This window comes from Rhododendron vialii, chromosome 8a, assembly GCF_030253575.1.
Source record: "Rhododendron vialii isolate Sample 1 chromosome 8a, ASM3025357v1".
Taxonomy (NCBI): domain Eukaryota; kingdom Viridiplantae; phylum Streptophyta; class Magnoliopsida; order Ericales; family Ericaceae; genus Rhododendron; species Rhododendron vialii.
Window position 1 is genome coordinate 15,130,100 of NC_080564.1, and position 21,766 is coordinate 15,151,865.

The window sequence follows — 21,766 nt, forward strand, 5'->3', positions numbered from 1 at the left end:
AAGAAGAATGGATGTAAATGGGAAAAGAAACAAATAAAGAAAATAGAAAAGATTATTAAAATAATAAAAAAAAAGGTTCAAAGTGGAAGGAAACAAAAGGAAATAGAGAGAAAAAAAACAAAAAAAAAATTCTAACAAAAAAGAAACAAAAGGAAATAAAGAGGAAAAAAGAAGAAAAAAAAAATTTAATGAAAAGTGGGAGGAACAGGAGAAGGGGGGGAGAGGAGGGGGTAAAATGGGAAATGGAGTGTGGGGCCGGGGGGTGGGGTGTCGGGGGGGAGTAGCAGCCCTCGTAGGAAAATCAGTACCCTGACCGGTACGGTATTCAAGACATTGCTTGGGTCATTGACAAAGTAGCCGCTCATCAAATGGCAGGTACGTCTCATTCCTTTTCATTCCGAGTGGTAATATGCAATTATATATCCCACAAAACGTGTTTTCGTCGTTATATACATTACCTAAGAAGTATGGAAAAAGTGTTACTGTTCAAGGTTTTTGGAAAAATATCATCTGCATCTCTTTACAAAATTGATTGAAAGGCTATAACCATTATCAGACAACTGCTGAGGTCTTTTTTAATTTGTATGCCTAGATATTACGTATTTGGAACGAGATCCTTTCCACTCCCTTAAAAGGACTTGACAATCATGTTCGGGTCAATTTCGGGCTCTTATCATGTTTGTTTTGATGATCAATCGGGATTGTTGATATTTTAGACCTTGTCGAGATCATTAAACACGTCAAAAATCAATATTTTTATCTAGTGTTTTGCAATATTTTCTAAATCTATTTTTCTTGAGATTAGTGTGTTCCGAAACTATAACAAACCATATTCGATTACCATGAATTTTGACATGCCTAATATTCTTGACGAAATCTCAATTATATGGTCCCGATCATCAAAACAAACCTAGAAATAACTGGCAAATGACCACTGTGGACCTTTATATTGATAACTTTAATAACCTTTTAAATGAATAACCAAAAATAGGTAATAAGTTTTGATAGTAGTAATTCAATTTTAGGCTCTATTTGAAATTCAGGGAAAAGAAAGAAAAATTTAAAAAAACTTCCTTCTATTGTTTGGTTGGAAAAAAAATAGAGAAGAAAATAAAGTTTTCAAGTTTGGTGAATAGTACAAATTTTCCTCCCATTTTTCTCTCATTTTCTTTCTCTCATTTTTTTTTTAAATAGTAGTAAAATTTTTAGAAAGTCTAAGCTTCCCGACCAAAAATCTCGACCGGAATCCCGACGTCCTGCCGGGCACATTCCGGCCACTGACAGCCGATCCAAGCCGTCCAAAAATTCAAAAAAAAAAATCCGAGTGGGCCTACGCGAGAATAAACAGCATTCGACATGTGTAGATGGCCGATCCAAACAATCCATTTTTGTGTTTGGATCGGCCAAAATTGGAGTGTTTGGATCAGCCAAAAATGAAGTGCTTGGATCGGCTATTTAGACATGTCGGATGCCATTTATTCTTCACAAGACCCACTTGATTTTTTTTTTTAGAATTTTTGGACGGCTCGGATCGGCCGTCTGGTGGCCGGAGTGTGTCCGGCGGGACGTCGGGATTCCGATCGGGAATCCTCCCGTCGGGAACTGTAGCACCACTCTAAAATTTTTCCTTCTTTTCTTTTCTGTTTTTTTCCCCTTTGCCATAGATTACGAATTTGAGCCAATCTGAGCCAACCCCACCAGCCTAAAGCAGAGTCGGCCCCGCGACGACTCTCTCTCTCTCTCTCTCAAATTCTTCACACAGGAGGGCATCAATTTCTTCTTCTTCTTCTTCTCCTCTCTCTCTCCTATAACAACACAATAACACCATGTCATCCACCGGCGACTCCGCCAGCAGAGGCGGCCCCCTGCCTCTGCTTTACTTCTGCTACCAGTGCAATCGCACCGTCTCCATAACCCCCCCACCTGCCTCCGACCTAGTCTGCCCCAATTGCAACGGTGGATTCCTCGAAGAATACGAAGATCCCGTCATCAACCCCAACCCTAACCCTAACCTCAATCCCTTCTTCTCCTCCTCCCCCTCCGACCCCCTCTCCGGCTTCCCCTCCTTCTCCGCCGGCTTCCCCCTCGTCTTCTCCGGTGCCGGCTCCGGCTCCGGCTCCGGCTTCCAACTCCAAAACCCTAGCGATCTCTCCGCTCTCTTCGGACCCGGCCAATCCCAACAACAAGGGGCAGGGCTTCACGGTCCCGGTGAGTTCAATCCTTTCGCATTCCTCGAGAATTACATCAATAACCTTAGGGCAGGCGGCGCTAACATCCAACTCGTCATCGAGAACAACGATCCCATGGGGGGTTTTGGGCTTCCTACGAATCTAGGCGATTACTTCATCGGCCCCGGCCTCGAGCAACTCATACAGCAACTGGCCGAGAACGATCCCAACCGCTACGGCACCCCTCCGGCTTCCAAGTCGGCCGTCGAGGCTCTCCCGAGTATTAACATCTCCGATCAGCTGCTCGCCTCGGATTCGTCCGATTCCCAGTGCGCTGTCTGTAAGGACACTTTCCAAGTCGGCGAGGAGGCGAAGCAGATGCCATGTAAGCACCTGTACCATTCCGACTGTATTCTCCCTTGGTTGGAGATGCACAATTCTTGTCCAGTTTGTCGGTATGAGTTGCCTACGGATGACCCTGATTATGAGATGAATAGGACTGTTACTCGCGGGTCCCCTATCCCGGGTTTGGCACCGGGGGGTGTTGGTGGCGGTGCTAGTGGGGGATCTCAGGAGAATCCTCTGACCCCACGCACTGCAGAAAGGAGGTTTAGGATAACGTTACCTTGGCCGTTTAGGGCGTTTGGCTCGCCTGCGGAAACTAGCAACAGCGGGGCCAGCAACACCGGTCACAATGATGGGGATTCCAACTCGGGAGGTCAAGCCAGAGAAGAAGATCTAGACTGACAAATTCTTGGTAATTGCATTTTTTTTCTTTTTTGTCTTTTCCAGTTTTCTCTGCAATCGTTCTTTGAATACCTAGTTTTTGCTTTTGGAGATTGCGAGTAGCGATGGATGCAAGATGATATGGTGGGTGGAGATTGCTTTTTGGTGGCTTAGAAGACCATATTTTTCTAACCCATGATGTGTTTTGCAACAAAACTTTAATTGCTCTCCGCTTGGTTTGATTATTGGTTTCAAGTTCAGCAGTACCCTCCCCCGGGAAAATGTCTCCATCGTAGATTCCAGTGACTTGAATTTTGTAGGACCACTTCTTCTCCTATGCATGCCCTTTTTTTTTTTTTTGGCTTTCTTGTGTAGATGGGTATGTTTTGGAGGCTCAAACGTGAATTTCATTTCCTGTGGGGATTCACCCTATGTCATTCAGGTGTACCTAGGGGACTTTGTTGTTTGGTTTTTCTTATATCTTGGTAATCCTCTAAAGTGATGCAAGTTTTGCCCCGTGACATCTGAATCCCCAAAAGGGTTTAGTTCTGGCAGAAATAGTAGTGGAATCTAGGAATAAGGATGGTTAGTTGCTGCCACGGTAGTGAGTAGCTCCAATCTTGGCGGAAGATATGTTAATTATTGTAGTTTTTGGGGAGTGAACATCTTCGATCTTTGGAGAGATTGTAGTCTGTAGAGCATGAGTGTTGTGGGGAAGGAGGATGTTCGGCGCAGGGAGCTGCACAGGGAAGGTGGAGGAAGTGTGTCATGAGAATCAATGGTAGGATCAGATTCGTGTTGGTGGGAACTGCGTTTTTTGAGTTTTTTTGGGTGGGGGCCTCCTCTTTTTTTTTTTTTTTTTTGAGTTTGTCTGTCGATATTGAGAAATTCTGTTCTATGTGAATATCTATTATTTCTCATGCATGGTAAGAGGTTTTAATGGTTTGAAAGGATGTTATTCGTCTCTGTTTCCTGAAGTGTGTCCCAAAGGTTTCAGCAGGGAGATATTTATAGGAGTTTTATAACACCCAAGACCTCTAATTTGTACCCAATAGAACTTTCTATTAAAGATATTTGTTCTAATATATAAAGGGTGAGCACATGTTTGGTGTTTCCCTTTCTTGAGGTTGTATAGATTTTTCGATAATCCGATAATGCCCTCAAAGAAATCAGATAACTCAACACTTGTAGCCGGTACAATCGGTTGCACTTTGGGAAAAACAGTAACAAAACTTGAACTGTAAACACCCAAGGAAAAATGACATGAGTAGAAACATAACTGCTCGGGAACAAAGTTTTAACCTCTGTCATTGTCTCCCTCCCATCCGATAAGAGACAGGAGATGCAGAGGAAGAGGGACAGGTGAGCGTAATTAAGTTTTTGCCCACAAAGTGGAAAAGGTACTTTTGAATCATTATACTTGTGCCATAGTGTAAATTTGTGTGTATATGTAAACATAATCCACGGTTATGTTTGTCGTCATCTTTTCATGGCTAAACACAAGTAAAAGGATGGTCTTTTCTTTATTTTTCTTATTTTCTCCCAAATTCCTCCACAATCGTTTGTTGAATCGTAATCTTGATACTGCTATTGCACACACATCATGTGTGCTCACCTGCTAGTATGGTCACGTCTATTCTTTTTTCTCATGTTAATATTTGCGCTGAAAGATGTTGGAGAGAGCTGATTTATTGCATGAATCGATAATGTAGAATTTGTCATATTAGTTTACATATGGGGCCGTTTGTTTAATGTGATTAATATGCAATCCCACCGCATGAATAGGGATGGAATTTATGATATCACAACACCCGTGCACACACTTTGTCAGATTATATATATGCTGTATCCGATTTGCACAAGCATTGCGTGTGCTCGACCCCTAGTTGTGACTATTTGTTTGTTCTTTTTGTCTGTTTGGATCATTTGTGTTAGTTTTGGGTTGCATCTTCTTTCATACTTTTTTCGTTGTAATTCTGAAATATCAAAAAAAAAAAAAAAATGTGGGTATTGCTTTGTGCGATGGTATAGCCAAGAATGTGCATCAGCTATCATCTTCAACATCAAATGCAATCACCAGAACAAAGTTCTTAATTTTTGTTTGAATGGGAGGAAAAAGTTTAAATCTTACTAATTGTAGCTCAAGAGTAATATGATGTGGTTTTAATTTGTTAGAATTGAAGAAGCTGTAGCCCAAAATTAAGCACTGAAATTCAAACAAAATTAAGGAGTGCGCCTATGGTTTTGGAACGGACCGTAGCTGTAAAACCTGAATCAATTCGATTTTTGTAAATCTATAACCTAGAAGTAACACAAGTTTTAAAACCTCTAGATTCAATGTAAGAGAATGGAGAAGTGGAGCCGTACAATTTACCGGCACCTTTCGATGACGAAGCACAATGACAGCCAAACTTTAGTGACGATGCACTGACCCACGACAATGGTAATTTTTGTTGATTGGTGATACAGTGGGATGATGCACAGACACCGACATGGGGACACAGGAATGTTTTAAAAATGGGGACACGGACACGGCGGGGGACACGCCACGTGTATATTTATTTATATATATTTTCAATTTTTTCCAAGTTTAAATGACAATGCCTTGTTCTCTTCCATTTTCAAAAAGAATTTTTCAAAAAATACCCCCTAGATTCCCCCTACTTCCAACATTTCTCTCTCTATCTCTCTTCACTTATTACCCCTACTATTTTTCAAAAAAAATTTCAGAACACAAACCAAACAAAGCAAAATGTGGACAAAACGAAAAAAATCTATAGTTCCAATCTAAGTAGCACGGATACGGATACGGATACGGACACGGACACGGACACGGACACGGGACACGGCAATTCTAAAAAAATCGAAATACGGACACGGCGGGGGACACGCCACGTGTATATATAAATATAATATATATATACGGGACGGTTCAAGGGACACCCAAATAAACACCTAAAAAAATACCCCAAATCTCAAACTCATAGTTCTTGATCAAATTTTTATGATTCGAACCGTTCAATGTGTGCAGAATGTGATTTTAAAGGTGCCCGCGAGAAATTAACAAAAAAAAATGATCGGGAAATGCTTGATTTGAGCAGTTTTTATTTGAACCGTTCAATAAAAAACTGTTCGAAACTGTTCGGATCAAGCCCTTCCCGGTCATTTTTTTTGCTGATTTCTCATGGGTACCCTTAAAATTATGTTCTGATCACATTGAGCGGCTCCGATTATCAAAATTTGATCGGGAACTATGAGGTGTTTTTTTGGGTGTCCTCGGAACCGCTCCGATATATATATATATATATATATATATATATATATATATGATTTATTTATTTATATTTTTTTTCTTTTTTCCATGCTTACATTGCAATATGTAAATAGTGAACAACTTAACAGTTAACATTCATATTTTGCCATAAATACTAACCATAAGTAGTTTTAACATAATAGATTAGATGCATACATCGTAACATCGGTCCATTAAAGCAAAACAAAACATCCGTAGTTATAGATTTAATACAACCCAATCGAAAGAGAAAACATCCATAGTTCTACAAACTAAACAGCCACGTGTCCAAATATCAATTAGACCCAACTTCTATCACTTCTTCATCGCTATTGGCTTGGTCACCATCTCCATCATCCGTGAAGACTACAACCTCCATTTCGGGTTCATCAAGTGAGAGGTTTGCAACCTCAAGCATCCCAACATCATCAAGTGAGCCAAATTGATCTCCCGCAATATCCCACATCTTAGTTACCCCATTACAATATTGTGGACTTCTCCTTGATAAAAGACGGAGGTTACTATGAATATACACCAAGTCCTCCGCCCGTTGAGGGGTCATTTTGTTCCTTCTCAATGAATGGATGAAGGAGTATGTACTCCAATTTCTCTCACAACATGAAGAAGAAGAAGGTTGAGTGAGAATCTTCAAGGCCAAAGTTTGAAGAATCGGGGCGGATGCACCATGAATTACCCACCAACTATGAGGATCCATATTATATCTATCTTCAATAGAATCAACATCGGAAAATGACCCCTCCTTAGTTGAGAACTTGGCATACTCCATATTGGCTTTGGTACGCTCCGTGGAATCATTTAAGTACCTTTTCAAGCATTTCTTTCTCTCATTCGTGACCTCTTCATCCTTGTGTGGAGGAACTCGCTTTGGATCCTCTTCAAGCCATATGTCACTATAATACCTACATAATAAAGTAAATAATTAACTAAGAGGTGTTTGCACTAAAGACTTAGCAAAAATGGTAAATTATGTTGTAAACTTGTAATTTCCTTGAATTTAGAGCATGTGCCAAGCAATGAAGTGGTGTATTGTTCTTGTTCCACCTATCCACTAGAATTTTATGAACAACATCATAAAATTCGCTCTCATCTTCCAAATGCTTCTCTTCGTGCTTGTAAATGACACACTTCACTTTCTCAATCATATTATCCCACATGTCGTAAATCAAGTGAAGAGTAGGCTTATCCGTGTCACATTCTCTAAGCATGTCATAAATAGGTGCCGTAAATGATAGAATGTAGTCCACCTTATCCCACCACTTCTCATTCAACAAAGTCTCCCTCACAAATGAAGCCCCTTGCTCCTCCCTATGAGAATTCCATTGAGTACTAATTACCATCGATTGAAGACCTTGCTTGATGAGCTTAAACCTCCTAAGCATTACAATGGATGAAGCAAAGCGAGTCTCGGCAACCGAAAGCAACTTCAAAGAAACAAACTCATTAAAAATAGCCAATCTCATCGAGTGATTCATTATGAAATTCTTGATGCAACTTGCATCACCAACGACAATAGTAATCCAACTACACTCATCATACACAAGTGAGTTATTCTCAATGTTTTTCGCGGCACAAATGTTCTTCAAGGCAAGATTTAGAGTGTGCACTACACAAGGAGTCCAAAAGATGTGAGGGTATTGGGCTTCAATTATTTGTCCCGCCACCTTAACAATTTGCAGCATTGTCTGTAACAATTTGAACCACATTCTTAGGCCCAACCTCAATAACTACCTCCTTCATCAATGAAGCAATGAAATGTTTATCCTTTATTTCCCCCTCACAATTAACAGCCTTAAGAAACATTGGTGCACCTCCGGTGACTGCCATAAAGTTAATTAAAGACCTTCTTTGAGAATCACTCCAACCATCACTTGCAATCGTCAAGCCCTTCTCCTTCCATGTCCCTTTAATAGGATCTAACAACCGTTCAATATTCGCCCTTTCCCTTTGAAGCAATCTAGTTCTCAACAAGTTGTACCCCGGTGGTATATATCCCGGTATGCTATGATTCGCAGCATACATGTAGGAACTAACATAGTGTGGATTTCTTGCCAAGTTGAAAGGCAATCCCCCGGAGTAAAACATTCGAGCAATTTCGTTATGTAAGTGGTCCCGAGCCCCAACATTGAATGCTTTAATGACAGGATTATCACTTTCACTAGTATTTGCCCTCCTCTTTTTCGATCCCAAGCCTCCTTGTGTTTCATTGAAACTTGTGCTCGTAAGAGAGGCACTAGAAGGAGGCAATGGAACTTTCTTCGGTTGGGATTGTTCCGCTTTTGCTTTCTCTTCTTCAATCAATTTATGAAATTTTGCAACTTTTGGACTTGTTACAACCTCACAAGCCGCTACCCCTTCTCCGGTAACTTTCAACAAATGAGCTTTCACTCTTGTATATGAATCATTTTTTGTTACACCACAATAATTGCACTTCCATTTGAAATTTTCTCCTTTTCCACCAAATTTATCCAATTTAGTTACAAATTGCCAAAGTACTGATCCCTCCACAGTTTTGGGTGCACTACTAGCACCCGTTGAGGAAGACATGCCCTATATGATTAATGTATGAGATTAACATGGTTCAAATAAAAAAAAACAGTATGCTGGTCAGTTATACATATATATACACACACAAATATACAGAGAGTCAGAGACACACATAGAGAGAGACGAGAGAGAGAGACAGAGAGGAATGAGAGAGAGAGAGAGACAGAGAGGAACGAGAGAACGAGAGAGAGGAACGAGAGAGAGAGGAGTCGAGTCTGAGCTCTTCGTCAGTAGGGCTTGAAAATTTGAAAGAGCAATGAGAAAGGGAAACAGTCGATGTAATATATAACTTTTAAAGGTATAATTACAGTTTAACCCAAAAGTTTTGAATTATTTCATTTTAACCCCCAATTTTTTTAAAAAATTCATTTTGACCCCTAGCCGTGTCCCCAGCCGTGTCCCCGCCGTGTCCCCTATCAAAAAATAATACTCCCTCCGTCCCATAATGTTTGGCATTTTCAGGAATGCGTGCCATTTTTAAATTGCATATATCTTTCAATCCATAATGTCTTAGGCAATTTTTTGAACTTTGTATAATAGAACAAATTAAACTCTATCAAACAAGATCCATATTGCTTATAAAAAATATTATGGATTAAAAGATATTGTTAATTTTTTCATAAGGCTGAAATAGTGAAAGTGCCAAACATTATGGGACGGAGGGAGTATAAATTATTGGACACGCCACGTGGCATGTCCAATACATATTTAGGCGTGTCCCCGCCGTGTCCCCGTGTCCAATACGTGGGTACGGCGCCCTTTTGAAGTATCGGTGCTTCCTAGATACCATGCAAACAAAACTATACATCCATAAGTTCAATATAACCCTATTGAAAAATTACAGTTTGACCCTTGAAAATTTAAAAAAATTACAATTTGGCCCCCAAAATTTTAAAAAATTACAGTTTGACCCCAATTTTTTTTAAAAATACACCTTGACCCCCTCTGTGTCCCCATCAGTGTCCCCGCTGTGTACCCAGCCGTGTCCCATCTCAAATTTAATTTAAATTATGGGACACGCCACCTGGAGTGTCCCATACGTGTCCCCGTGTCCGGCACTGCAATACGTTGACCTCTAGAGGTGTCGATGCTTCATAGCAGTGGAGGCTTGCGTTGTGAGAAATGATGAAGTTAAAAGAAGAGTTTCTCCTTGACTTTCTTTTACTATATGGTTAAAGTTAAAAACACAATGATTCAAAAACATGCCCCCGCCGGCCTACATTGGATCCGCTACTACCTGGGTGCAATGTAGGTGTTGGGGAAAGGGACGAAGTAATGTATCTTGAACACTACTTGCTAATATAAATTTACTTTTTTGTTAGAGCATCGAGAACAAAAGATGTCACAATAAGTTCACATAAAACCTAATTGTTATAATATCCAGGTAGACAATGTTATTTGGTTGATTATTTGTTATTGTGAATCACGCAGTGTACATTGTTAGCTCTCGCCTTATTGTTAAACAATATTTTTGCAGTTTCTTGAGTCAAGCGCTACGACAAATAGAGTCAATAAATAAACGCAATATAGGAAATCTTAACGTTAATGCAACCAAACTGGTTTACATTGGTGTTCTAAAGGTTGGCGTAGGCAGCGTCTGGGCGCTATGTGGACCCCAATGCCTAGATTTTAAGGTCTGGCAGCGACTGCTTGGCTATGCGGCGATCAATCGGCAAAATTTACTTGATAATTTTGGAATTATTTTGGGGTTCTATTCCCGGAAATAGCCTCTATACCTGCAGGGGTTAAGCTGTGTGCATCAACCCTTCCCAAGACCTCACATCCACGGGAGCTTTGTGCACGTGGTACAGCCTTATATGTGTAATAGTAGAAGTACAAGTTGCTAAGTATTATGTTAACTAAATATATGTGATATAGAATACGCATCAGAGCCGTACATCGACTAAGAAATTGTTATACATAATGCATAACAAAATATAATCCTTTACTTATCAAAAAAAGAAAAGAAAAAAAAAAAGTGCAACAAAATATATGTTAAATGTTACTCCCTCCGTCCCAATTTGTTGGCCCTCTTTGGGAGTGCCTGCCATTTTTCAATTGATTATATCTTACAATCTATAATCTTTTAAGTGATTTTAAAACTTCGTATAAAAGATCTCATTGAGATCTATCAAACAAGATCCATATTTGATAGAAAAAATATTATAAATTAAGAGATATAGCCAATTTCTCCACCTATCTCCAAGTACTTTCTTTTGCATAATAAAATCCAAAATCTCCCGCTTCACATGATCCTAGGATTTCTCAAAACCGGCCTTAGTAATAACCCTCTCTTGTCCTTGGTTCACTGCTTAGCTATTGATGCGATATCCAAAATAATTAAGACTATGAATTTTATATGTATGCAATCTATATTGTGTAAATATCTATGTAGTATGATTTAACATATATCCCAATGTGTCCATGTCCTAATTTTTTGAAAAATTATGTGTCAGGTACACTGTTCACAGTCCGAAAGAAGTCCTTGTTCTTCGTGTTTTGATCATCCTTGGCCCAGTTTCAATTTTGTCCTACGTCACTTCTATGACAAAAAGTCTGTGAGCACAAATCACTGTGCGGGGCCTACTCCGGGTCCCACACAAACGATCCGAGCCGGTCATTAAGTTCAAATTTTTGTTTGAGTGGCTCATAAAAAATCAGCTCAATCGGATAAATGTTAGTGCTTGATCCAATCTTATAGCTTTTCATTCAAATTGTAGATCCAGAAATCTAAATTCAAAGTTAGAAGATTGGATCAAGACTTACCGTTGTTCGATTGAACTGACTTTTTACAGGGCCACTCGAAAAAATACTTAAAATTTAATAAACAGCTCGGATCATTCGTGTGGGACCCCAAATTGTGCCCCACGAAGCTATCTGTGTACCCATATTTTGGGCCAGCTCCTACTCTTCGGACTTGGGAATTAGATTCACTTGCTATCTCCGTATAGCCCAAAATAGCCCACATAGCTGACAAGCTATCAACTACGCAAATGTGTGCCATAGTGCCCAAATAGCCCACAGGTGATAACTGTATAGATATGCTGTGTCTGGCTTTGGAACGCTTGTCAGTTGCGTATCCCCATGCATGCAAGATTCAAAATTCATATCCGACCTCCAGTCAAAACTATAAGAATTCATCTGGCCAACCAACCGGTATCAAGTTCTCTCTTTTCCTCACCCACGCTTCTACCATGGGGCAGTTGCATGAATTGGAAATAGGTGCAGTTAGGTAGTGAATCGATGTATAGTGCATCGCTTTTGTCTCATTGATCGGATTTTTATGTGCCATGGTTGAACAATGCTTCAACTACTGTTATAAGGTTGGTCAGATTTTTATGTGTCATATTTTGTCTCTCTCTCTTGCGTAACAAATAAAAATAAATCTCCACAAATATTCTGGGTGAATTTATTTTTTAGAGTAAATAAAGAGAGACAAAGTCGAGATGGCATATAACAACTCTAAAAACTTTCAAATGTTGTTTGTACTTTTAACCCTTTTCCACAAAAAAGGATCACAAATGGATTCACAAATCTACATCTCCTATACATTGCAATGGAAGAGGGTCTAACCAATTAGACTGCATAATCATCAATTCATCATTTTAAAACAAGCTTTTTTATTCATTTAGGCCTGAAATCTTTATTCAGGCGCCTTTCTTATCCAAATGCATAAACATATTTTTTCATGTACTTGAGAAATCATGATGATTCCGAGGGATTCAAGAATTCAGGAAAAGACCATTTTGATTCTCAGTTCGATTCACAATTGAAACTACGCATATCCCACACCTAGACTCGTATTGTGTTGTGTCGACTGTGGTACTTCACGCATATCCCAGGTGCATGTAAAATAGCTTGAAAGTATTGCAATGCCTTTCGGTCAAAACAAAAAAGATATGGAAAATGACTTCTGAGGATGGGATGTTAGGGTTTCAAATAATTAGTGCCATGTACTAAGTTTTTGTATTCTATCAACCACTTGATTATCATCTTCTAACATCCCATCCTCAGAAGTCATTTTCCATATCTTTTTTGTTTTGACCGAAAGGCATTGCAATACTTTCAAGCTATTTTACATGCACCTGGGATATGCGTGAAGTACCACAGTCGACACAACACAATACGAGTCTAGGTGTGGGATATGCGTAGTTTCAATTGTGAATCGAACTGAGAATCAAAATGGTCTTTTCCTGAATTCTTGAATCCCTCGGAATCATCATGATTTCTCAAGTACATGAAAAAATATGTTTATGCATTTGGATAAGAAAGGCGCCTGAATAAAGATTTCAGGCCTAAATGAATAAAAAAGCTTGTTTTAAAATGATGAATTGATGATTATGCAGTCTAATTGGTTAGACCCTCTTCCATTGCAATGTATAGGAGATGTAGATTTGTGAATCCATTTGTGATCCTTTTTTGTGGAAAAGGGTTAAAAGTACAAACAACATTTGAAAGTTTTTAGAGTTGTTATATGCCATCTCGACTTTGTCTCTCTTTATTTACTCTAAAAAATAAATTCACCCAGAATATTTGTGGAGATTTATTTTTATTTGTTACGCAAGAGAGACAGAGACAAAATATGACACATAAAAATCTGACCAACCTTATAACAGTAGTTGAAGCATTGTTCAACCATGGCACATAAAAATCCGATCAATGAGACAAAAGCGATGCACTATACATCGATTCACTACCTAACTGCACCTATTTCCAATTCATGCAACTGCCCCATGGTAGAAGCGTGGGTGAGGAAAAGAGAGAACTTGATACCGGTTGGTTGGCCAGATGAATTCTTATAGTTTTGACTGGAGGTCGGATATGAATTTTGAATCTTGCATGCATGGGGATACGCAACTGACAAGCGTTCCAAAGCCAGACACAGCATATCTATACAGTTATCACCTGTGGGCTATTTGGGCACTATGGCACACATTTAATGTTTCTTTCAGGGGCTTGGGCAGTACTGTGTCCTGAGACTTAGTCTTGAGCAGAATAAAGGTCCTCTCACCCATCAGCTCATTCAATTGTATCAAGCACAGTCAACTCTGACTAATTGATTAGCGCTCGCTGTGGCTACAATCTAACACCAAATATGTTGAGGCACGTTGGGGTGGAAAGTGGAACCATGATTTGGAACGACATCATTCAATTGTACCCATACTTTTCGTTTATTTTTTTAGTGTTCTCATTTTCTTGATGGAAGAATCTAGAGTCTGGTATGTGTCCTTGATTTGATCTTCTAGGAGGTCGAGATGTTCTTCAGCTTTGAACATTTTCTTTCTTTTGCTGTTCTGAGCCCAGTGTGCCCCTTGCCCTTGTATTATTATCTTGTAGTCTTCAGTTGTGGTTTGAAGCCTGAAAAACTCTCTTAAAGGTCCTCTTGTTCCATTACAGTGAAAAGTTTTGTATTGCCTCATGATTTCATCCCTCCTTGACTCCTTCACAACGCCTATGAAACCCTTTCCTAAACTTATTTCTTCTGAAATGACTTTTGCTAACAGTACCTAACAACTCTCTTTGCCTCTCCTCACACAAGTTGATATTGAAATGGAACGAGAGGAACCTTTAACAGTGTTTAGCAGACTTCAAGCCAAACTAGAAGACATTGGGGGGTGGATTGCTAGGGCAAGTGAAGCTCAAGGTGCTGCAGACGGGGCTCATATGTCAAAATGGAGGAACATGTGAAAGCCAAACAACATCTCAACTTTTCTTTTCCAAAGCTTGAACATTTCAAGTTTCATTTTTTGCCTCTGTTGCCTGCCACGAAATCATCTTTTCGAACCCTTAATAAGATTTCCTCCTCTTCAGCCGCTTCTATTTGAGACTTTGATTTTTTTTCTTATAAACTTTCACAGATTGTGGCTTCTACAGCCTTGAAACCACGCCTTTTTCCTGTTGTAGACTATGTAGCGCAGATACAACACTGACACGGCGGGGGACACAAACATGGATATTAGACACGACAAGTCTTAGAACATGGGGAAACTGACGTGGCAAAATTTTTTAAAATAGTTTTCTCAGCTATGGCCTATGCAAACTTACATAGTAACTACTGAATGTTTTGGCTATGACTTCTACCGAATGCATTATTGGCCAATGGTATATGCCTCAAAACTTTTGAAGTTATAAATGTTTTATCCCCGAAAAGCTATCAAAATTTTTGAAAATCATGTTACCGTGTCCCCATATGTGTCCCTGAAGTGTCTGACATGGATACGACGAGTGTCGGTGCTTCATAGATTGTAGATTAGGGCCCCTTGCACATTGTCTTTACTTCATTCGTGCTTCTCATATTCAGAAAAGCCCCCTTCAAGCCCTAGATTACCCTACATTTTTTGTGTTTTGTCTTTTTCCTCGGTGGATGGAGAAGATTCTCGTTTGAGCCAAATTGTTTGGGCTCGAAACATGATTCAAACTTCAAGCTGGGCCTCAACAGATAGTCTTGCTCTTCTCTTGTGATCACATTCTAAGGATCAGGGTCCCAATTAGATTGAACCTATGCATCTGTCGGTTGCATGAGCGATACCCTACCTTCAGTCTTGTTTTACATAGATATTCATATTCCAGTTGAGTTAAGTAGAAGTCCTCTGTTGACCCTCATAGGATGCATTCATTAAAGATTTAGACATTGGTAGTTATGACCTTCTCGTTATTCTAGCACCATTTAACGGAACATAGGTTTGACTTTGTTGGTCATGCTAGTTCTATCTGCTGGTTTGTATGTTATGGGATGGTACGTAATTTTGCAATTTAGGGGCAGGAAGGGAAAAGATCACCTTACAACCCAGTTTTGGTGTTTCTTCAGAATTACTTTTCAAGGACCAAAGAAATATGCTAGTTAAGCTGGCAAGGCATGTTGGTTTTTAACCATATGGCTCAACCTGGATACTATTTAACTTGTACACTGCTGCTGAATGTGCTTCAATACACATGTCGGACATTTCACCCTTGGGTAAGAGTATAAGATACGTCTCTGCCATGCGTCATTGAACATTCCCCAACATGTCTTAGAACTTGAGCTTTCCAGGCAATGGAACCACTCAAGTTTCCCGGGCAATGTAGCATACATCTCTATACTCATGAAATGCTCTATTTCACCTTTTTACACCATTATACTGTAATGGATGTAATATATATGAATATTTTTCCTTGTTCTTTGTCCTTAAGACAGAAATAAGATGAATCTGACTGTTTTGAACATACAATTGCTAGAGTTTACGTGGGAAAACTTAGATCTTAAAAACTGGCTTCTTCCCCGTTCGTCCTTACCAACCCAAAACAACCATGGAAGAACCTGGGATGGAGCTATCAATATTCCTTTGTGTAGTATTAGTATTTAATTTGTTGTATGCTTGTGTGAAGCATTTCAGGTGGAGTAATACGAAGTAACATAACTGCAACTTTTTTCTGTGCACTTGTTGCTTTTGACTGAACGTGTTTTTAAGGTTCTATTGTGACTTCCTTCTTCATAACCAGATTTGAAAGAGGTTCAACTTCGAGTCTGGTTGGATGAAATATTTTGGTATGTAAACTTGAAATCCAATTTTCAGAAAATAAAATATATATTTAGGTTTTTTTGGTATTATATATATGTTTATATGTGTGTAGTTTTAATTATTGCTTTTACACTTTTCTTTAGTCAGATTTTCTGTGTTTGCACTTTCTTCAACTCAATATACTTTCGATGTTGGAAAGTGAAGATCTTTCGTTCTTCTCTTCTTTTCTGCTTGCTACTTTTCTTTCGGCCCCCTTGTCTCCTTGCTTGTACAGAATGACGAGAACTTCGATATTAATATCTGCTTTGAGTTAGGTATAGGATAAAGATCAACTACTCCATTGTATTCTATGAGAACCAAAGAGTGTCGTACTTCTTTTTCAAATAAGACCAAACTTTTTCATTATCATAAAAAAAAGAGACGAGGTACAGTTAATAACATATGTCAAACAAAACATTTTTTCCATATCATTTTGCTCTTGACTATGGCCCGATATTTGACAAAGAGCTTCAGCAGAGGCTGAAAGTGAGATTGTATGGGATATGGCATGCAACTAATGGTATTGACTGCATCCCAAAAAATCATTTTTATTTTCTACATTCCTTGTCCATCTCTCTGGCTGAATCATCTGCTAAAAAAGAAGTTCCAAGCTTCTCTTGGTACAAAAATACAAATATCGCAAGAAAGATATTATCTGGAAGAGCCCGCTTAATATATTAGTCTCATGACCTATACTGTGCGCGCCCATCCGGGACTTTAGCCCTGTACTGAGGTGGTAATATGCACCATGGCTTGTATTTGTGTAACATTTTGTTTTGAATATACACATGATTAATCTCTTAATGTTTTCTTGGCTTATCAATCCTATGGTCCATCCTTCAGTGTTGGTCCAAATGTTTTTTTTTTCCCTTGGGAGAAAGAATATTGATTTATGGCATCCTCCTTTATATGGGTTTGAAAAAGCAAGTGCAAGAACTGGGAGTTGTAGAATGTAAGTGTTGGTTGCATTCCTAGCTGTAGTGTTTGGCTTTTGGTAAAAGCTAGGTCTATTGAATCCTTAGGTTCCGGGAGCCCCTAATTGATTATATAGCCTTTGACGGAGTAGAATGGCAAAAAAGAATTCACGGATCTGACCTCAATTGATCGGAACATAAGACTTAGTTTGGGTTGGAAACCTTTGACTACTAGTTGGCAGAGCAGATTGTGTCAAACTGGCCCCTGCTTTTTCTGTCTGAGACTACTCTTTACTTACTTCTTCTAAGAAATCTGCGTTTATATGCACACATGTTCATTCGTAACTGTATATTAGATTACATTCGATCTCGAAAAACTTATATAATAGGTCATCCTTTTTTAGCTTATTTTGTTTGGTAGATCTTTAGTTGGTGCACAATGTAGAATGCTAAAGACATGTATTAGCTGCATCTGTGTGCTTTTAAGACGCGGTATTATCGGCAATCTTTCGGTCAACGAATGAGGGGATTTGAACACTTGACACAGTCATCAAAGAAAACAACAAAATTGTGCACCACAAATAGGCGCTAATAAATAGACCCGCGATCCCATAGAAAGACATTACGAGCCCTTGTGGAAAAAAATGATTTGTTGAGGCGGAAATAAAGATATCAAATTTCTACCAAGATAACTGGTAGTTCCAACCAATAAGAATCCTAATGAACCTAAAAAAAGGATAAAGGCTCAGCAAAAATTACTTGTTTTTCGAGCCCCCTTATAAGTTCTATCCATATATGTTCTGATCGCCAACCCATACTTGATTTGATTGCATTTTATTGGAATTGAAAAAATAGCCCAAATGAATTTGACTTTACTCTTTTTGTTTCCGAAATAGCAAGAAAACAAATACTTCGTATCGGTAGTGGCAGTAAATATCATCCTTCCAGAGTTGATGTTGGTGCAACGTTTGGTTTCACGTGCTGTTTTTCCTTTTTTGGGTCAAATGCTTGCGTAGTTTTTTATTGGAGCACCAGGGGAAAAAAAAACGTATTAAAGTACACACCTTGTTTATTTTTCTATATAGAAGTTGTAGTAATATCTTCACTTATTTGGTTGCAGGGAAGAATCAGATTTCAACCTTGTTACCATGTTGGACATAGACGAATCTCCTATACACTTTATGAGTAGCGATAGGTATGTTTTCATTGTTTGGCGGTACAAGAACAATAGGTAAAGGCTTTTGAACTTTAAATTTCTGGATTATTTGTAATCTTGAAGTTTCATGGTGAGTTATTGTGCATCGTTGGGTTGCATATTTTGGACAATTACATCCGGAACCATGATCTCTCCCCTATGGATGTCATTTTTGCATGGTATTCTTTCATGCAGTTGCTTTTCTGACCGGTGGACTAACTTATTTGCAAACTCTGTATTTTCCAATACCCTGGCTTGTAAGCAGGAGTTTATGTTGGAATTGGATGCCCATTGTAAAGAATCAACTTACAAGAGAACCATTTGGCCGAGGTGAAAGTGCACCAACTGGAGATGTAGTTTTCCTTTTCTTCCCTTTTTTTTTGGGATCACACCTGGGGTATCCCTCCCCTATTCTCTTAACCAACCCCCAGTACAAGAACTCTACGGCTGTTTGGATCTTGTACATTTGGGACGGAAAAAGAAGAATGACAAAGGTATTCGAAACATATGCTGCTGCTTTTTTGTAGGAGCTATTTTCGCCTTTTCTGCCCCTGACATTCAAAATCCAAACACAACCTAAACTAGAATGAGGGAGATTTACTTATTCTTCTATTATTGTTTCGTTGTTATTTTACCGTTACAAGTAAGCAAATCTTAACGTATTGTCCGTTACAAATATAAATGAGGTTATCCTAAACATTTTGATTAAACCATAATACAAATAAATGAGATACTCCTATAAATCTAATCTTTTATGTTTTTGCTAATCTCCTAGAATTCTAAGTACTTGTATACATGTGTATTCTCTAAAGGATGCTAGTAGTGTGGAATGCAGAATGCTACTCCCTCCGTCTCTTATTTAGAGTCTAGTATTCCATTTTAAGCTGTCCAAGTGTCCATTTTGTAAAGTTAGTGAGTAAAAGTTGGTGCATTGTCTATTTTGTTCATAAAAATATATTCTATTTTGAAAAGTAAGTGAGTAAAAGGGTAATGATGATGGGTAAGTAGGAAAAGTTGATGAAAAAGTTGATGTGAAAGGTATAATGATGATGTCTTTTTAATAAGTTGGAGTTACGAAGCATGACACTTAAAAAGGGACGGAGGGAATAGTAGTATAGGGAAAAAACGAGGTCATATGTATTTAGTGATAAGCATATTGGAGAAAGATTCTAAATTTTACTTCTGGGCAGGTCCTAATATTGGATTCCACAGCCTACCAAGTCCTGTGGGGTGAAAGTGCAATGCTCACCAAGTCCTGTGGGTGTGATTTTACTTCTTTATCCCACTTTAAGTAGCAACAAATGAACACAGCCCATCATTTAGGGTTTCAAATAAATGCAACCCCCCCCCCCCCCGCGCTCTCTCGCTCCCCTCCAGTCACCATCGCCACCACCAGCTACTCCCTCTCTCTCTCTCCAGTCACCACTGCCACCATCGGTTACTCCTCCACCGGTCTCAACCCCGCCATCGGCCACTCCTTCGCCAGTCTCCCCTCCAGTCACCATCGCCACCACTAGCTACTCCCCTCTCTCTCTCCAGTCACCACTGCCACCATCGGTTACTCCTCCACCGGTCTCAACCCCGCCATCGGCCACTCCTCCGCCAGTCTCAGCTCCATAGCCAGCTACTCCTCCTCCGGCCGTTCCACCCCCGCCACCTCCATCTGGAACTGCAATCACTGTTCTTGCCGCGGTTCCTCCACCCCCACCACCATCGGCTACTCCTCCACCGTTCTCAGCCCTGCCATCGGCCACTCCTCCGCTAGTCACAGCTCTACTACTAGCTACTCCTCCTTCGGCCGTTCCACCCCCGCCATCTCTTTGGATGTCGATGCCTTCGCCACCTCCGTCTGGAACTGCAATCACCGTTCTTCCCGCGGTTCCTCCACCCCCGCCCCCGTCTAACCACTCATCTTCGCCAGCGACGACTCTCTGGGACGCACGGAAACTGCATCCGATCATGCTCTCTGATCGTGCTCCAATTGTCGGCGTCACGAGATGCAGGGGATACGGAGCCCGCCGCCAAGATCCGTGAGTTGTTTTTCTTTTTTTGGTTCAGATATAGGAATTAGACATAATTTAACACTATTAATCGTCCTGGCGGCGGCGGCGGTGTTGGTGATGGTGGAGTAGTGATGGTGGCAGTGATGGTGGAGTGCTAGCAGTGTTGAATTCTGTTTAAATTTACAATTAGCACTGTTAATTGTAAATTTAGATAGAATTTAACACTGTTAATCATAAATTTAGATAGAATTTATCACTATTAATCGTGGCGGTGGCGTGGTGTTGGTGATGGTGGAGGCGTGATGGTGGTGGTGGTGGTTGTTATGGTGACGGCGTGGTGGTGGCGGCGGCGGCGTGGTGGTGGAGAGGTGGCAGTGTTGGCAATGGTGGCTTGGTGGTAGTGGTGGTGGTGGTGGTGTAGGAGGTTGTATGGGCCGAAGGGTATTTTTGGAAGAAATTAATGGACAGGACTTGGTCGGCTATGAGCTTCTTTTGAAATTAGTGGACAATATCTATTAGGACATTGTCCACCCACATAGGACCGGCCAGGAAGAAGCCCTTCCATTTACACATATTCAGCAATTTGGTTTGTGACTCCTAATGGCGTGAACATTGTTAGAGAAAAGCTTGTGAGCACTTGGGCTAAATCTTTGCATTAGTCCTCTCCATGTTGAACCTTCACAAGGGGAGAAATATTAGCTTTAAGAATATTAATATGCTTCTTATTCTCACAAGCTAGATCTTCTTACCTTATTTTAGTTTATTTTCAAACTCTCTCGACTTACTTGATGTATTCCAAAATTATGTGTTCTAACATTCTAAATACTTGTTTTGCTGAAATGATTAATTTGAATAACAGTTATTATGGATAATATTTACTCTATAATAAAGAGAATAGGAAAAAATAAAAACTAAGATCTATTTTGTTTGTTTATTTTCATTTACACTCTCTAACTACAAAAGCTTTTTCTTTCGTCAAAGAGAGAAGTTCGTCTCCTCTAGTTTACTAGTATAATGTTTATATTTACAAAACTTAAAATAAGTACTTATTTCTTAAGAAGACAATTTTAAGCTAAAAAATAATGTGTTTATACAAATAATTTTTCTAGCAATATGGATATTGTTTGATAGATTTCATTGAGATCTATTTAACTGTACCAAAAAAAATTGAAAAATCTATTTTTCATTTGCATTATTTTTGAGTTTGAAAATGTGAAATAAGTACTTATTTTTAAAGAAAGTGTTGTGGAATGGGGCCAGCCTCCGTACCCTTTCTCTGCCGGTATCGAGTGGATGCCCTTTCTCTCTTCTCAAGTGCTTAGTCACATAATGTGCGGGCGGAGTGCGAGAACTCGAGCATAAAAG

The 21,766-nt window shown here is 39.5% G+C and overlaps 3 protein-coding genes across 5 annotated transcripts; 1 reads left to right on the top strand and 2 right to left on the bottom strand.

Annotated features, from left to right (window-relative positions):
• Positions 1 to 1,672: 1,672 nt before the first annotated feature.
• On the top strand, positions 1,673 to 18,529 carry LOC131335973 (E3 ubiquitin-protein ligase RING1). Of its 3 annotated transcripts, none has more exons than XM_058371555.1 (2): positions 1,673 to 2,925; positions 18,324 to 18,529. In XM_058371555.1, exon 1 carries the CDS (start codon positions 1,827 to 1,829, stop codon positions 2,913 to 2,915), a length of 1,089 nt encoding a protein of 362 aa, XP_058227538.1. In that variant the 5' UTR covers positions 1,673 to 1,826; the 3' UTR covers positions 2,916 to 2,925; positions 18,324 to 18,529. The 3 variants fall into 3 exon arrangements, with proteins under 3 accessions (XP_058227538.1, XP_058227539.1, XP_058227540.1); XM_058371556.1 differs by lacking the exon at positions 18,324 to 18,529 and adding an exon at positions 13,704 to 14,057 and having other exon boundaries at positions 1,687 to 2,925; XM_058371557.1 differs by lacking the exon at positions 18,324 to 18,529 and adding an exon at positions 11,208 to 11,226 and having other exon boundaries at positions 1,687 to 2,925.
• LOC131298593 (uncharacterized) lies at positions 6,482 to 8,751 on the bottom strand. Its single transcript, XM_058324074.1, has 3 exons — positions 7,936 to 8,751; positions 7,249 to 7,889; positions 6,482 to 7,106 (listed from the first exon to the last, which is right to left on the bottom strand). The coding sequence occupies exons 1-3, from the start codon at positions 8,749 to 8,751 to the stop codon at positions 6,482 to 6,484; spliced, it is 2,082 nt and encodes a 693-aa protein (XP_058180057.1).
• A 1,386-nt stretch (positions 18,530 to 19,915) lies between the features above and the next one.
• LOC131298594 (glycine-rich protein DOT1-like) lies at positions 19,916 to 20,359 on the bottom strand. The gene has a single exon (XM_058324075.1). The coding sequence runs from the start codon at positions 20,357 to 20,359 to the stop codon at positions 19,916 to 19,918; it is 444 nt and encodes a 147-aa protein (XP_058180058.1).
• Between the last annotated feature and the right edge of the window lie 1,407 nt (positions 20,360 to 21,766).

What these genes read in the sequence shown, in the direction of transcription:
- LOC131298594 (XM_058324075.1), bottom strand. Translation starts at nt 20,359, where the DNA reads ATGATCGGATGCAGTTTCCGTGCGTCCCAGAGAGTCGTCGCTGGCGAA.
- LOC131298593 (XM_058324074.1), bottom strand. Translation starts at nt 8,751, where the DNA reads ATGTCTTCCTCAACGGGTGCTAGTAGTGCACCCAAAACTGTGGAGGGA. An exon ending in TTGCTTCATTGATGAAGGAG is followed by an intron (nt 7,890 to 7,935) that starts GTAGTTATTGAG and finishes AAATTGTTACAG; the next exon opens with ACAATGCTGCAAATTGTTAA. An exon ending in CATAAAATTCTAGTGGATAG is followed by an intron (nt 7,107 to 7,248) that starts GTGGAACAAGAA and finishes TTTATTATGTAG; the next exon opens with GTATTATAGTGACATATGGC.
- LOC131335973 (XM_058371555.1), top strand. Translation starts at nt 1,827, where the DNA reads ATGTCATCCACCGGCGACTCCGCCAGCAGAGGCGGCCCCCTGCCTCTG.